At 40.0% G+C, this 14,916-nt stretch overlaps 1 protein-coding gene across 1 annotated transcript; it reads right to left on the minus strand.

The window, feature by feature from the left end:
• Nucleotides 1–5,396: 5,396 nt before the first annotated feature.
• Dnz1 (DNZDHHC/NEW1 zinc finger protein 11) lies at nt 5,397–13,512 on the minus strand. The gene is made up of 6 exons (XM_080287089.1): nt 13,394–13,512; nt 11,615–11,754; nt 10,531–10,651; nt 8,827–8,985; nt 7,221–7,332; nt 5,397–5,543 (listed from the first exon to the last, which is right to left on the minus strand). Exons 1-6 carry the CDS (start codon nt 13,510–13,512, stop codon nt 5,397–5,399), a joined length of 798 nt encoding a protein of 265 aa, XP_080143215.1.
• Nucleotides 13,513–14,916: the final 1,404 nt, after the last annotated feature.

The raw sequence follows: 14,916 nt of genomic DNA on the forward strand, positions 1-14,916 counted from the left end.
TGAAATAAAGTGCTAAGGAAGAGGTGTTAGGGAGCTTTCTTGCCTGGTAAAGTAAACTTCCAAGTCAGAGGTGTTAGGGAGCTTCATTACCCAATGAAATAAACTGCTAAGGAAGAGGTGTTAGGGAGCTTCTTTACCCAACAAAATAAACAGCTAAGTCAGAGGTGTTAGGGAGCTTTCTTACCCAACAAGAACATTGCCCTTGGAGTCATTACCCTACTGTACATCTAGTATCAACAAAGAAATATATATATAATTGATTGTCAAGGTCTAATTACATATTCTGCCTTACATTTACAGTACAATTATCAGCATATCAGATCTAAAAGGAACAATTACAGCTTAAGTTAATGGGAATCTTTAACATCATGAGAAAGGATGGTACGAATATTGCTCATCGCTTGACACTCACCTGGCTTGTGTGTGTGTGTGTGTGTGTGTGTGTGTGTGTGTGTGTGTGTGTGTGTGTGTGTGTGTGTGTGAACCCAGTGGACTGCTGGCTGAAGCTGCAAGTCTGATATCCAAGTATAGGGAAATGATCAATGGATATAAAAAACCATGAGACAAAGCACGAAAGGCGATAATGGGAAGAAGAGAATAAATGGGAGATAGTGATAATGCTGACCAATCCTTCCCTACAACACACAAGAGCCTTCCAACTGAGAGGCAAGGTAGGAGCAATGTACGTACCACCCTGTAAGCTCATGAAATACACTGAATACGACTGTGAAAATCAAGACAGCATCACACAACCAAGCGATATCCTTCAGTGGCAGATCAACGAGACATTTCAAGAGTGACAATGGTATCTAGTGAGCACATTTACAGAAGACATTTTTTACCAATCAACTGACACACACACGTTATGAATTATGTTGATGAGATGGTTAGTTAATTAGAATCATACAAAGACGCTACGGCTAAACAGGCTTCAGTGTGTCCTAGGGATGTACAGGCAGTCTTGGTTATAAGTAAGGAAGGTGATCTAAGTATAATAAATCTTCCATCCATCCATCATCCAATCCTACGTTGCCCCATGAGAAGCGTAGAAGCCCTGGGCTAGGCAGTTGGTCCTGACATTTAAGATGAGTGTGACTAATAAATCTTATCTACAAAATAATTCAATCTAGACTCTGATATCCGAACATCTGACTTCCAAAAATTCGTTTAGTGCAAATTCTCAAATCCAAAAATCTGATTTCCAAAAACCTCCAATTTCCATACTGTTTTTTTCATGGTACAGAGGGGTACTGAAGATAAAGGTCTGTATTCTCTTCAGTTATGGAAGCTCCCTAACACCTCTTTCTTTCTGATTTAGTTTTGGATAGGGCTCGTTGATGTCCTTTAGCTTTGGATAGAGCTGGTTTATATCCTCTGTACATTATCCATACAGAGTTGGGCCATATTACAATAATTTACGGAAAACACGAAAACCGATAGTAAAGTGTAATAAGCAAAATGGGTTGCTTAGGAAACGGTGTTAAGGAAATTCCACAACTCATGAGAATACCAATTAAAGTTCTTTTGAAGACATGAATAAGAACAGACGATAATTCACTAATCCAAGGAACTTCATTTTATTTACTATTCACGATGCCACAAACTACTGTACAATATTTATCACATAATTTTCTCTTACTGATTATTATGAATTCACTTTTCAATACATTCCATTTTGCATAAAGCTTTTAGAACCAAGCATTTTGGATTTCAAAGTCTGCCTGGCACAACTGTGGACGCAAGTATCAATTCACATCATTACGAAATACAACGAAATAGTGAGTATTAACTTTTGAAAATCAGTATTGCACTCTTTGAAAGTAAACAGGCTCTTCAGAATACTGTGTAAGAGTTTCATAACTGTTCAGCTCAGAGTAGGGCTGATATTATAGCACACAATATACAGTCAATATGGGGGAATAACTGGCTTTTTTTGTGAGCTGGGAGCAGGGCAAAGAAATGGAGGGGGACAGGGTGACATGGAGGCGATTTGTTTGTGGCCACCTCTTACGGGACTAAGGCGTCTGGCAATAGATAGATAGAATTGGCTTTTTAGGTCACAGTGGAAGTCTGACAGGGAATTTTTCATTTAATTACTGAGACTTTAACCCTTTCAATTCAATTATGTCTTTTCCAGTTCAGTCAGGCCACTATTCATTTTATTCAGACCAGAGGAGATCTCTCGTCATGAAGGGGTTAATGAAGGCTAAATACAAGTGGTCCATATATAGTACTTCTCTTCCACTCAGCTGGGTGGTTTCTCATATATTGTGGGTATGGCTCAGACAGTGTCATCTGCGTTAATCATGCATCATTTTTTCATTTCCTACTCCCACCACTTATTCATTTCCTACTCCCACCATTTATTCATTTCCTACTCCCATCACTTATACATTTCCTACTCCCATCACTTATTCATTTCCTACTCTCACCATTTATTCATTTCCTATTCCCATCACTTATTCATTTCCTACACCACATATTCATTTCCTTCCCCATCAATTATTCATTTCCTACTCCCACTGTCACACCCACACCCACCATCAGTGTTACCCACATTAATCCTGCACTGTATATTCATTTCCTACCTCCACCATTTATTCATTTCCTCCTTCCACTGCCACACCCACACCAGGAGACTGAGCCATTCCCACAATGCACAACACATGACAAGGTAAGTTGCTATACTCTTTTTACCTTAACTTGGCCCAGATTTTTGTTCTTTTGTAGCTTCTTTCATGCAGCTCACTGGCAGAATAAGACAGTACCTTCTACATCCTTTGCATAGCTCTTCTTTGTGATTAAAAGCATATTCTTCTGTTAATTCTTTTGCATAGCTCTTCTTTGTGATTGGCAGCATATTTCTGTGTTAGTACTGAGGCTCTACATCCTTTGCATAGCTCTTCTTTGTGATTAGTGGCATATTCTTGAGTTAGTCTCTTGCTACAGCTCAGCATTCAGGATGAAGAGGTGGCACTTTTAGGCCAAGGCAGAGTGAAATGAGTATAGTGGTATGCTTCTTAAAGACCATCCTGTATAACCCCTCCATTACAAAAGTTTCTCCTATGCTGATAATAATGATCTGGAAATACCAAGAGTGAGGGATGGAGTGGAAAAGTATATGAGAAAGAGGGGTGTAAGCTGGGGGGAGGGCATTGAAATGGCAGGGGACAGGGCGACAAGGAGGCGCATTGTTTGTGGCCATCTTTTTTGGGATTAGGGTGTCCGGCTATAGACAGATAGGCAGATAGAAATGAAAACGGCATCACCATAGCCAGAGGGTCAATAGCAGAATCGGATGTAAAAAAAGAAAAGGTTACCTACAACAAGAACTGCCTGTAATCTGTAGGCCTTGGCAGCTCCCTGGCATCTCCTTCTTTGTGATTTTTATTTTGCATATTCCACCTTTACCCCTTCACTTGGTGCTGGAGAAAACAGACTACCATACTGAAGAGAGTAAACTGGTAGTGAGGAAAGAGAGTTAGATACAACCTTAGCTAATACTTTCAATACAAGAGGGCTTTCCTAGTTTACATAAGAAAAAAACAAAGTGTTGAAGCAGGAAAAATAAACTAGGAAAACACACCACTGAAATGAAAAGTATTACAGTGAAAATAACTATGAAAAAATCAGAAAATAAATCACTGAAATGAGTGGTATCAAATGGAAATAAGCTAAGGAAATGCATCATCACACTGAAGAGTATTAAACTGGAGAGGAAGGAGGCACCAGGGAGCCCTCTAAGCCAACAAGTATGGGGTCCCAAAAGTGAAGCCTGTGGTGGTGTTTTTGAGATGTTTCATAGAGAAGGCGGACCTCATTAGAAGGGCTGGAGTCTATGTGGCATGTGAGAGTCTTCATATTACCATCCCTTTTCCTTATTTAGTGATTTCTTTTACATATTAGACCCTGGCATTGCACATCTTCCTTAACCATACTCTTTTCACTCTAACTTGGCCTAAAACTGCCACTTCCCCACCTTGAATGCTAAGTTGTAGCAGTAAATTAGCACCAGAATATGTTGCTCGTCATCATGAAGTGCCGTGGGAAGGATGCAGAGCCACACAATATCCTTCCCCTGCCACTGAACTACATGAAATTAGTTACAAAAGGACAAGAATCTGAGCCAAATATGAGTGAAAAGAGTATAGCGATATACTTTCCATGTTACACCTTCCTATCTCTTGTCACCATTTTAAACCCTAAGATTGCATTTCTTCTTTAACTATATGCCTTTTAACCTAACTCGGCCCAGGTTTTTACGCCTTTCCAACTTATCCCATGTAGCACAGTGGTAGAAAAAGGCAACATTACTTCTTAACATCCTTCAGTTGGCGCTTCTTCATGACCAGCATCATATTCTAGTGCTTGTGTAACACTGCAGATGAGACAGCAATTTTACGCCAAGTTAGAGTAAATGGGGAATAGTGGTTTATTTTGCATGATTCATCTTAACACGCTCTTGTATGCGTTTTATATCGCTTTCATATTAACAGTTTGCATCAATAACATACGAGGGAATACCAAGGTGTAATAAGCAGACTAAATCACTAAGGAACAGGTGTTACGAAATCTCCAAAGCCACTTAGAATACGACCCAAACTCAGGGACATGTTAATATCTATCATCGCATTCCCATACAGGTGGTACTGATAACCTTTCCCTTCAATGACGTACAATTTATTCTTACTACCAGGGGACGATTTTATTCAGCTTACAAGAGACTTTTCAGACTAGGAAGGTTAGACAGAGCTTCAATGATCTCTTCACTACAAAAAGGTCTCCCCTAAGATAAGCAAAATGGTCCAACTGTGTGGGTGTAGTAAGAATGAACCAAGAAAATACACACTCGTAATTCATGGGCTAATCTTTTCACCAGTATGGACGCTCTTGTATATTTCTTCAGGCTCCATCCACATCATTCAACTGAGGGTATTTCTGGCAACTGCTATTTGTTGTTTGTGGCACTAGGTTCATTTGAACGTGAACCCAGTGGACTGCAGGCTCAAGTTCCCCTTCTCGTGCAGCCCACTATCCTCCTTTTGGGTGACAGGGAGGGAACTGAGGGATATTTGCAGGATTGGGCGGCAGAGTTACTATATCTGGCTATATCAGTGCCACCACATGAAGGTGTCCCTCTCTGGCACTAATTTTCTAAGCATTCAAGGGTAAATTTTGATATATTTCAATTTTTCCAGCACTATAACCAAAATTCTTCTCTGCAGCGTAAAATCATTTTGCAGAAACCCGAGTAAAATAACTTACTATGTCCACAGAAGGGAGAAAGGTTAACTATGGAAGGGGGAGGGAAATGGCCACCCAGCTTTATATGGAAAAATCTGTGATATTTATAAACACGTCCGACCTGTAACGAGGGCTTACTGTACAGTTAACTTCTAGACATTAAGGTTGTATGAAGGCTCCATATTTCTGGGTGCACTGGTACAGGGGAAGATCCAGAGAATGGGGCGACCGCGACCACACACCTCTCGTAGCAGCGCCATCTTGGGGCGTCGGGCACGGTAAGGTCCTTGACGTTTGACCTGAAAAACCAGACAAGACTAGAAACTTACACAACCAAAGAACTTAATCCTTTTGGGGAGTGAGATTTTAACCCCTCTTCCTAAGCATGGTTTATTTTTTCATTTTTTGCAATTGAGTTCCCCATAAAGTAAATAAAAATTGTCTAATATACTTCAATAATACCTATCAAGCTAATCTGCCAATTTCCAAGATTTACAATACTAGCTATATGGAAAAAGTTACATTTCAGAAAACATCCTCTACTTAAAACAAGGACTGCCTATGTACATTAAAATAACACCATACTTCCTCTTACGGAATCCCTGAGGCCTGGCCATGGCACAACAATGTTTTCTGTGGACTGCAAGCTAAAAGAAGTGCAAAAACCAGATTACAGTACCAGTATTTCCCAACACCCGGTGGAAGCTGTTGGGGAAAAAAAAAATTCTAATAAATGTGATAAGTTTTGTAACAATATGCAAGTCTCAGCTTGGACTCTGGACCTACCTGAAACACCACACAAGAAATTACAGCACATCCACCTTGACTCGATGGGGAATTATGTCCCTTTGCAACTTATTTTCTACAGCTCAGCTGCAGAATAAGATACTACTATGACTCTACATCATTTCCACAAAAGTTTTTCAAGACACGTCATATTTCAGTGCTAATTTCTTGCTACAGCTAAGCATTCCAAGTGGAGAGATGGTAGATTTAGGCCAAATAAAAGTGGAAAGAGTTTAGAGGTCCCTTCCACAGTCACTGCTTTTTGTCAACCTCGTCAATACAATAATGTGCTTTTAACACTCCTCTTTCTACCACTTAGCACTTTCATTCAACTTAAGGGAGACGTCTTGTTGTTGCTGCTTAACCCCAGTCTGTCTGGCTGTGCAAACACATTGACCACAGGTAAGAAGCTGCTTCTGTTGGGCCGTCCTACAAGTACAGTACAACACATACAGCATAAAGGATCCAGGGTCTCCTTGTGGTCGACAGCGCCTCACCAGGGCCCATTCCACAGTAAGGTGTAGGGAAATAAGAGGAGGTCTGACTCCCAGGTGGACATCACAACTGCTTTGCTTCACCCGGGGTTCACAACACCACCACATGTTGACTCCTTGTCAATGCCCCATCTTAATGGATTAATGGACGTTATACACAACACTGTACCAAATATAACAAAAATGACTAAAGGATTGAGCAAGGGAAGTGATAAAGACCCTACCAGGCCACATTCAGTTGGCACACCTTAACCCTTTGTGTCTGAGTGATGTTCTTTTCAGTTCATTCTTCTATCTATCTATCTATTGCCAGACGCCTCAATCCCGTTCGGGGTGGCCACAAACAAATCGCCTCCAAGTCGCCCTGTCCCCCGCCATCTCACTGCCCTGCTCCCAACTCACACCCCCCTCTCTCATATACCTCTCCACCCCATCCCTCCATCTCATCCTCGGCCTCCCGCTCCCTCTTCCCCCCTCCACCTCACTCACATACACTCTCTTCGTCAGTCTTTCTTGCTGCAACAAAATTACTTTCATCCAACTTAGAAGCTATTCGTACTGAACAGGTTTATTATAACCACTGTAGTTTGGAAAATCTCTAGTGAGCTGAGTAAAATAATCAGGAAGCTTCATAACCCAAAAAGAATATTCCTGATCTCACTGGATTAACCCACTAAGTGAATGATGGCAACTAACCTGCTCAACAGCCGTCTCGTCCGTCAGGATGGCCTGCATCTGGTCCCACATGATGGCTAGCACAAACAGGCCAAACAGGATGCTCTCCATGCTTAATACCACTGAGTGAAGGCTGAAACAAGAAATAACACATACTAGTTCAGTTCCGTAATATATCATCATAATCATCATCATCGTATCCCTTTTTACCCAACGAAGGATAGAATATGGTAATTATCCTTTAAAAGCAACATCATCACCCTGACCTTTCTCCACCTACAAATAGGCTAAGATCCAGAAAACATTAATGGTTGAAAACAAAAAGGATTACTACCACAATGGGACGGAATATGGTAATTATCTTTTAAAAGCATAATCATCACCCTTACCTCTTCCCATCTACAAGTAAGCTAAGATCCAGAAAACATTAATGGTTGAAAAAGAGGGATTCCTACCACACCTGATGGCTACCACAAACATGGCACACAAGTTCCTGTTCAAGCTTAATACCACCAACTGAAGGCTGGAAGGGTAAACTACAATCACCATTCTATATATCAATTCATCAGCCACCGCAGGACTCCCCGAACAGGAGTGTAGGGGGTTGGGGCTAGGCTACTCAATCTAGACAATTTGTGGGCTCCTGGCCTTTGGTTCCTTCTTCCTTGCCTAAAAAAAAAAAATAAATAAATAAATCATTCATTCATTCATTGCCAGACGCCATGTATCCCAGGCAGGGTGGCCAAGGGCTTAGAGTTAATTGTTTTACAGGGAGGGGCACTAATCCTCCACCAATCCCACTTGACACGTAGGGATGCCAACAGCATCTGGTGTTCCCAGGCGGTCACCCATCCAAGTACTAACCAGACCCAACGTTGCTTAATAAACATATAAAATAAAAAACTGAGGGTTAGAGTGACAAGTGGCTGACCCCCAAAGAGGCATTACAAAAGAAATAAACCCCAACCATTCCTCAGAGGTGGGCCTTTATAGAATACATCTAATTGGAGTCCTTTAAATCACTTGAATAACAGGCATCTAGAAAACAAAACAAAAAAATGTATGAGAACAATATAATACATCAGTACACTGAAAAGAAGTACCCATCCACCCCACCCCCATGATCTCCTTGTATTCATCTAATAAAAACATCGTCTCATCAAATGTAAACACCACGTTCACTTAATCAGCTGAAGGCTTAATGATTTATTCATTATCTCCAATCTGATAATCCCCCTATACCCTAAATACTGTGCATTAAGGATCTAATGCACCTTACACCATACTCAAAGAAAAGAAAGGCACAGTAACCGATAAATTTTTCATGTAGTACAGTATAAGCTAGACTCAGGTAATCTAATGAAACAGAATGCACATAATTATAGGCTATGTTGTTATCTGTAATGTAAAATTCAATATCAAACCTTCAGGGAGCTACTCAGTGCAGAAGGGGGGTATCTTGACATGGTGGCACTAATATCAGCAGGCAAATCCACAGCTTGGTTATAAAAATATTCCCCACCTCCCTTCCTATACCCCGAGAGGAGGATGGTGGACTGAAGGAGAAGGATAACCTCAGCCTGCAGTTCACTGGGACAAAAGCACAAGAACATGGGATTTTACTTACAGGCGGCCTTGCTTCACCATCATGTCCTTGGAGCACTCTGGACAAGCCTTCAACCAAGAGTACGCTATGAGGCTGACTGCATAGATGGACATGATCCCAACAAACATCAAGAACTGCAAGAAGTACTTCTGGTTCCACTCTCCCACACAGTTGTTGATCCTGGATATAAAAGATCTCATTTAGAACGCAACAAAGTAAACCTCAAAATCTCATTAACTCATCATTCAGCAAGGAGGCATGTTTTTTTATTACAGTACAATATATACTGGTTAATGTCAGATGATTTTATTTAGCTGTTGTGAAATGTTCCCCCAGGATAGGGATTAGAAAGTCTCAAAAATATCTTCAGTCTACATAGCTAGTACTATAACATCTTTTTATCACATTCCACTAATATCAAATGATTTTCTTAATAATACCTTCAGTCCTGGTACCAGAATGTCCTTTTATATTTCACTCTTCTAATGCCAGAGGTTATTACTCAATAACTGAGATGTCCTCCAGTGTTGGGGGTTCAAAAATATTCTTCATCCATCTATAAGCATAAATATTAATGGCTGCACACATTCCCAAAGGTTATTAGAATGGCAATCATACTGTGCTATATTTTCATCATGTCATCATCACTTCCTCCTTGCCAGTGTTGCTGAATAGGGCACAGTACCAGTCTCCTGTATCCTACTTACAAAAAATCTGCTCATATTAAAAAGATATACCAGTATATAACATTTTCTGTCCATATTAAAAAGATATAAATAACATCTATATTGTTATGTTAAAAAGATATATATAACATCTCTTTGCTCACAGTAAAAAGACACAATAACACCCTTGTCTTCAGATGGACACCTCAATCCCAAAACCAGTGACCACAAACAAATTGCCTCCATGTTGCCCTGTCCTCTGCTATCAGGTTGCCTTCCTCCACCTCACACCACCCTCTGTATCTGAGCTACATGAAGTAAGTTGCAAAATGATGAAGATCTAGGCCAAGCAAGGGCAAAAATGAGCATGGTAGGTATCACAGTCTTGTGTTAATCTACGGTTACAACTCAATACTGACGATGGAGAGACGGCAATTTTATGCCAAACTAGAATGAAAAAGTGTACAAAGATGCATTATAGAGAGGATGTTGAGCCACGGCATTGTCTTTTTCGGCCAACGAGCTGCATGAAATATGCTTGAAAAGACGAAAACCTGAGCCAAGTTGCGGTGAACAAACTACAACAAACCCTCATCATATGCTGAACCAGTATACGATAAATCACTTACAAGATGATGAAAAAGTCAGGACCTTTTCCTATATGTTATAGCACTTTCACTTGTACAATCATTATGATCTCATATAACGCCTCAGTGATTTATGTACAACCATTATTTTTGCTTACACGATCACCACCATGCAAGCTTGGTCATTCATTTGTTACAAGATGGCCTTTGAACTCATCAGTATTGGGTGTGCTAGCATCAGTTATGGAACAATACTGTAATGGAGTTCAAGCAGCAAGTGATGTGCAGTAAGGTGAAACACGATAACTCCCAGTTTAGGTGGGCTGGAAATTTGTTTCTAGACTTTGTCGGGTGAGGGACACTTGGCCAAAAACTTATCCTCACTGGAACCATATTACCAGTGACTTGATATACACTATGCCATGGTCTTTTTCAAATGCATCCTCATCATAAAACACGGACAAGTTGTATACCAAGGACAGTGGTGATCCATGCGTCGAATACAGCGCTGGCATATTCGACAATGATGTGCACGTGGTGGTCTGTACATTTCACAGCGTGCACACACAGTCCAGTCATCATTCTTATCCCCTCCTGAAAGAAAAGAACAATCATCATCATCATCATCATCACCATCATCTTCCAACCCTTTTCTGCACCATCAATATTTTAGGTGCCTTGGGCCAGGCTACTCAGTCCCAAAATTTCAGATGATGGTGGCCAGCCTCACTTGCCCCTGAGAGGTATTATATGAGCAATAAACCAAACCATCCCAGAGATGAAACCCTTATAAACCCCAACTAGTCTGAGAAACACAGGAAGGAAAGAAAATGGGCAATGTTAACCTCTCATGGCAGTCCACCATCTTCCTTTTCAGGGACGTCAACTTCACCCTGCACTCCACTGGGTTCACATTACTGATAAACATGGGACTATAACTACTACTGCTATTCCCCTTGGTGGTATAACATTATTTAAAAAGGAAAGAAAGAAAAAAAAAAAAGGAAAAAACAATCAGTCAACTCTAGGGGATCAAACCCATACATGTTGGCAGCGCTGTCACCCCGACTGAGTTCATCTAAGGTTTCATTACATAGCACAGAAGGATACTGTACTGTACTTGCTTCCCTTCCTCTCTTCCCTCAGCACTTCCCTCCCTCAAATTGTTGCAAATCTCATTACACATTTCAATATCCTTTTTTTTCCAACCAACAACTTCAATTAACTGCTGGGGAGTAATTAATTAGTTCCAGCAATTAGTTCAGTTCCCAGTCCATAAAAAACATCAGCTGTACCTTGGGCAACCATAATATGGGGATTCTTTGTGAGGAGGCATAGTAATTATATCATTTTTATGTTATGTATACACTGTATGTATGTCAATATTTATGCACACAAATGTATACATAACTAAGCTGCATGCATGTCTGAAAAATCCAATCAGCTCTGGGAAATATAGGTATCCTTTGTGGGGAAGCATAGCATCACTTTCATGTTATGTTTGTATGTATGTTGATATTTATGCACACAAACGCCAAAAATGTACAAATAACTAACCTGCATGCATGTCGGAAAAGTCCAATCGGCTCTGGGGAAGCGGGACAATTCCTGGATCACTGAAAACTGCCCTGACATGTGCCATTATCGTCATAAAAACAATAATGTTGAAGAGAACCGCATGTACCGCGCCCCATAAGCTGAAATGATGAAAAAACAAAAAAAAATAGTGATTGTTCAAAAAAAAACTTTATCTGTTACCAACACCTCTTTCAGTAGGCACACAATAGTTTCCTCAAAAAAATAAAATAAAAAACACAACTATCACCAATATTAGTTAACTATGGTAGCTACAACCAAACCTAACACCATCTCATTTTAAAATTATGTTTGAATATGAAAAGCATAGTAATTAAAACAAAATAGTACTCAAAAATACTTTCATACCACTTTTACTTTTGGCCCAGTGTGTTTATACTGGTTTTCTGGTGCTTTCTACTCAAGTCTGGCCAAATAACTTATAAAAGGGGGAAGTTCAGTTTTGTTCAGTTAGATCACAGTCTCTGAGGAAATGGTAAATTTTCAGAATAACACCCAACTAACAGAGATTGCAATTAATACGTCCACTACTTAGTTTACGCAAATTCTCTTCTTCACGTATCTGTTCCAAATGCATGTTTTAGTACACACCAGAGTAAATAAGGAGTCTGTGTGTGTGTGTGTGTGTGTGTGTGTGTGTGTCTGTGTTTGGGGGGGGAGGATGGTCTGGGGAGATAGACTGTTCAGTTCTGTTACACAATCTATGTTAAAATTTGGTTAGGTTAGGTTAGTTTATTTTAACACAGAGGCAATAAGAGTTGGAGATAGGAGCCTGAGAATCTTCCTCCATCTTGTATTTATTAAGTATGAACAGAACATTTGTGATGGATGCCTATGGAGGAGAATGAGCTTAGAACTGCTTAAATTCAGTGAAGAACACAGCAGTTTCAGTGTCCATTAGCTGGGTACAATTCCGAAAAATTATTCTTTTCTGTTGTAGGTACAACATAATTCTGTGGCCATGAGAGTTAGACTGTCAGGAGGCTTCTTTGACAGACTTTATTAGCAGAGACAAAAATTTATGAAAAAAAAAGATGATGATTAAAGAGGGATCAACATAGCATTTACTGTCCATGGGAAGCACAAAAATCTCCAAAAATGACCAATACTGAGATGGTGCTAGCCTCACACACAACTACCTTGCTTTTTTTTCTCCTGACTCACTTCCTGCCCCTCCCACTTTATAAAAACCATGATATTCACTCAAACGCCTCTCTCAAGGTCAACACAACTGCTCTCTGCCAACATTGATGTGCTTTTCAGACCTGCAGCTGGTTGTAGCAAATACCTGTTCGCAAAAATCATGCTTATGTGTTAATAGAAGAACGAAACTCCTGAAAATTCCAAGATGTACACAACTCTATGGCCATATTTGTGAGAATTCTGGGACAAAATACCTGTTTCTCCGGTCAAAATTAAGATATACTAAAAATTCTCACAATATAAAAGCAAAGTGTACGTATAAATAATAAGTAAACCAAGAGATTGAAGGAAAATAAGGTAGAGCCAATGGATTTATAAATGGCTCTCTGGGGGTACTGCCAAATGAAATGCCTTCTTGTTCTTATTCACACACTTGATTATGATGAAGAACTGTCCATATAATCACTTAGGATCACCTCAGTCATGCTTACTGGGCAGGTTACCTTGAATGTTTTAGTCGAACTTCTACCTGAAACCGACTTCGGGAAAATCACGCTTTTAAACCACATACCCATACACAGGTCCCCCCCAACCAACCTGGTGGACATAGTCTGGAGCACAATCCAGTGGACGACGACATAATCAGCGTAAAATATGGCCACGTAGGTGAGAATCAAGCAAGTAATGCCACAAGGATCTCCCCTGAAGACCACCATGTTGACATCGTCCTGACATGGCGATTGTAACGACCATCAATACAAGGTGCAAGAAACAAAACAAAAGGATTATTAAAAACACCAGGACTCTCACTGTCTTGCATGATTATGGCAAAAATTACCTCGATATGACCAGGTTAAATATACTGCTGTCGCTACTGTATTAGTCCTGATACCCATATATTAACGACCCTTAACCAGCGTTGCCAGATGTACGAGAATTTACACTTACGATAATTTGGCACGATGGCGACAATGCGATAATTTAAGTATTTGTGCAATATTTCATTCAAATAAAGCGATATTGTTTACTTAAGACTTTGGAGGATTTTCATTAAATGACTTACTTGTCTAACATTTCATGAACATGCGACATGAGATCCCAGCGAGGGTAAGTGCCGAACGTGTCAAGAATGGCTGATTTATCATTGCTCACTCTGGTTTATCATGGCTGATTCAAGTGGGGGCTTATAATACTTATTAGCTGCCAGTGACTTCTGGTCGTCTCCGCTACCTCACTGTGCACTCACCTTCACACGTCATTTTCTGATGTTGTTTCCCTTTCGGAGATAATGACTCGTTCTCTTGAAGGCTCTTTTTTCTTTCTTTCTTTGTGGGGATACGCTTTCGAGTGTTTCGGCAGGCCTAATAAATGCTATTATTTATTTATTTCATATATGTGAAAAAGGCTTATTTGCATAAAATGAACTCATAACCAGTGTGCAACAATAGTTACTCGAGATGGGTTAGCTTCTGCCTTAAGTTGCAGGCTAAGCATAGGTCATTAGCCTATATGTCTTAGTCATTAAGTAAAGTTACCCTTAAGTAGCCAATGTGCATTATTCATGTGCTTATATGTAGTACTGATGCGGCCAGACGGGATAAATTTGGGGGCGTTCAATGTGTACGTTAATTTTGATTAGAAAACAATAATTTTAACATGTCTAGTACGATAATATGGGCTTGGGAATCTGGCATCGCTGCCTTTAACTCTAGGAGGGAATTTTGAACAAAAATGCGCTTAGTGAAATGATATAAACTCTCTCTCACAAACAAATTTTTAGGAAAATGGAAGCTTACATCCTAAAACCATCCACTAAGATCAAACAGTACTTACTGCGTATAATCAAACCTTGTTACAAGCACTTTTAACAGTAAATCTATTCTTTGACAGGTAACAAGTCCTTGAATCATATTACTTGATTTGGAAACAACAGACGATACAAGAAGTGATGACTATGTGGCTAATTACCAAGCCTGTAACCACATTTCACCCTCATAGTACAGTGGTCTTTTGTCCCTGGCACTTTCAAGTTAACCATCCATTAAAGTTACAGTACTAGCTTGTTTTTATTGCTCATTTAATGTTAAAAAGGGGGTGGCCATTGTCAATCCTGCCCTATA

The sequence above is a fragment of the Coenobita brevimanus genome, chromosome 116, assembly GCF_032717465.1.
Source record: "Coenobita brevimanus isolate Jiangsu-jjx chromosome 116, ASM3271746v2, whole genome shotgun sequence".
NCBI lineage: Eukaryota > Metazoa > Arthropoda > Malacostraca > Decapoda > Coenobitidae > Coenobita > Coenobita brevimanus.

Excerpts from the sequence above, each read along its gene's own strand:
- Dnz1 (XM_080287089.1), bottom strand. The coding sequence starts at position 13,512 with ATGGTGGTCTTCAGGGGAGATCCTTGTGGCATTACTTGCTTGATTCTC. Across the intron at positions 8,986-10,530 it reads ATGGATCACCACTGTCCTTG|GATCAACAACTGTGTGGGAG; the intron begins GTATACAACTTG and ends TTTTATATCCAG. Across the intron at positions 5,544-7,220 it reads ACGAGACGGCTGTTGAGCAG|GTCAAACGTCAAGGACCTTA; the intron begins GTTAGTTGCCAT and ends CTGGTTTTTCAG.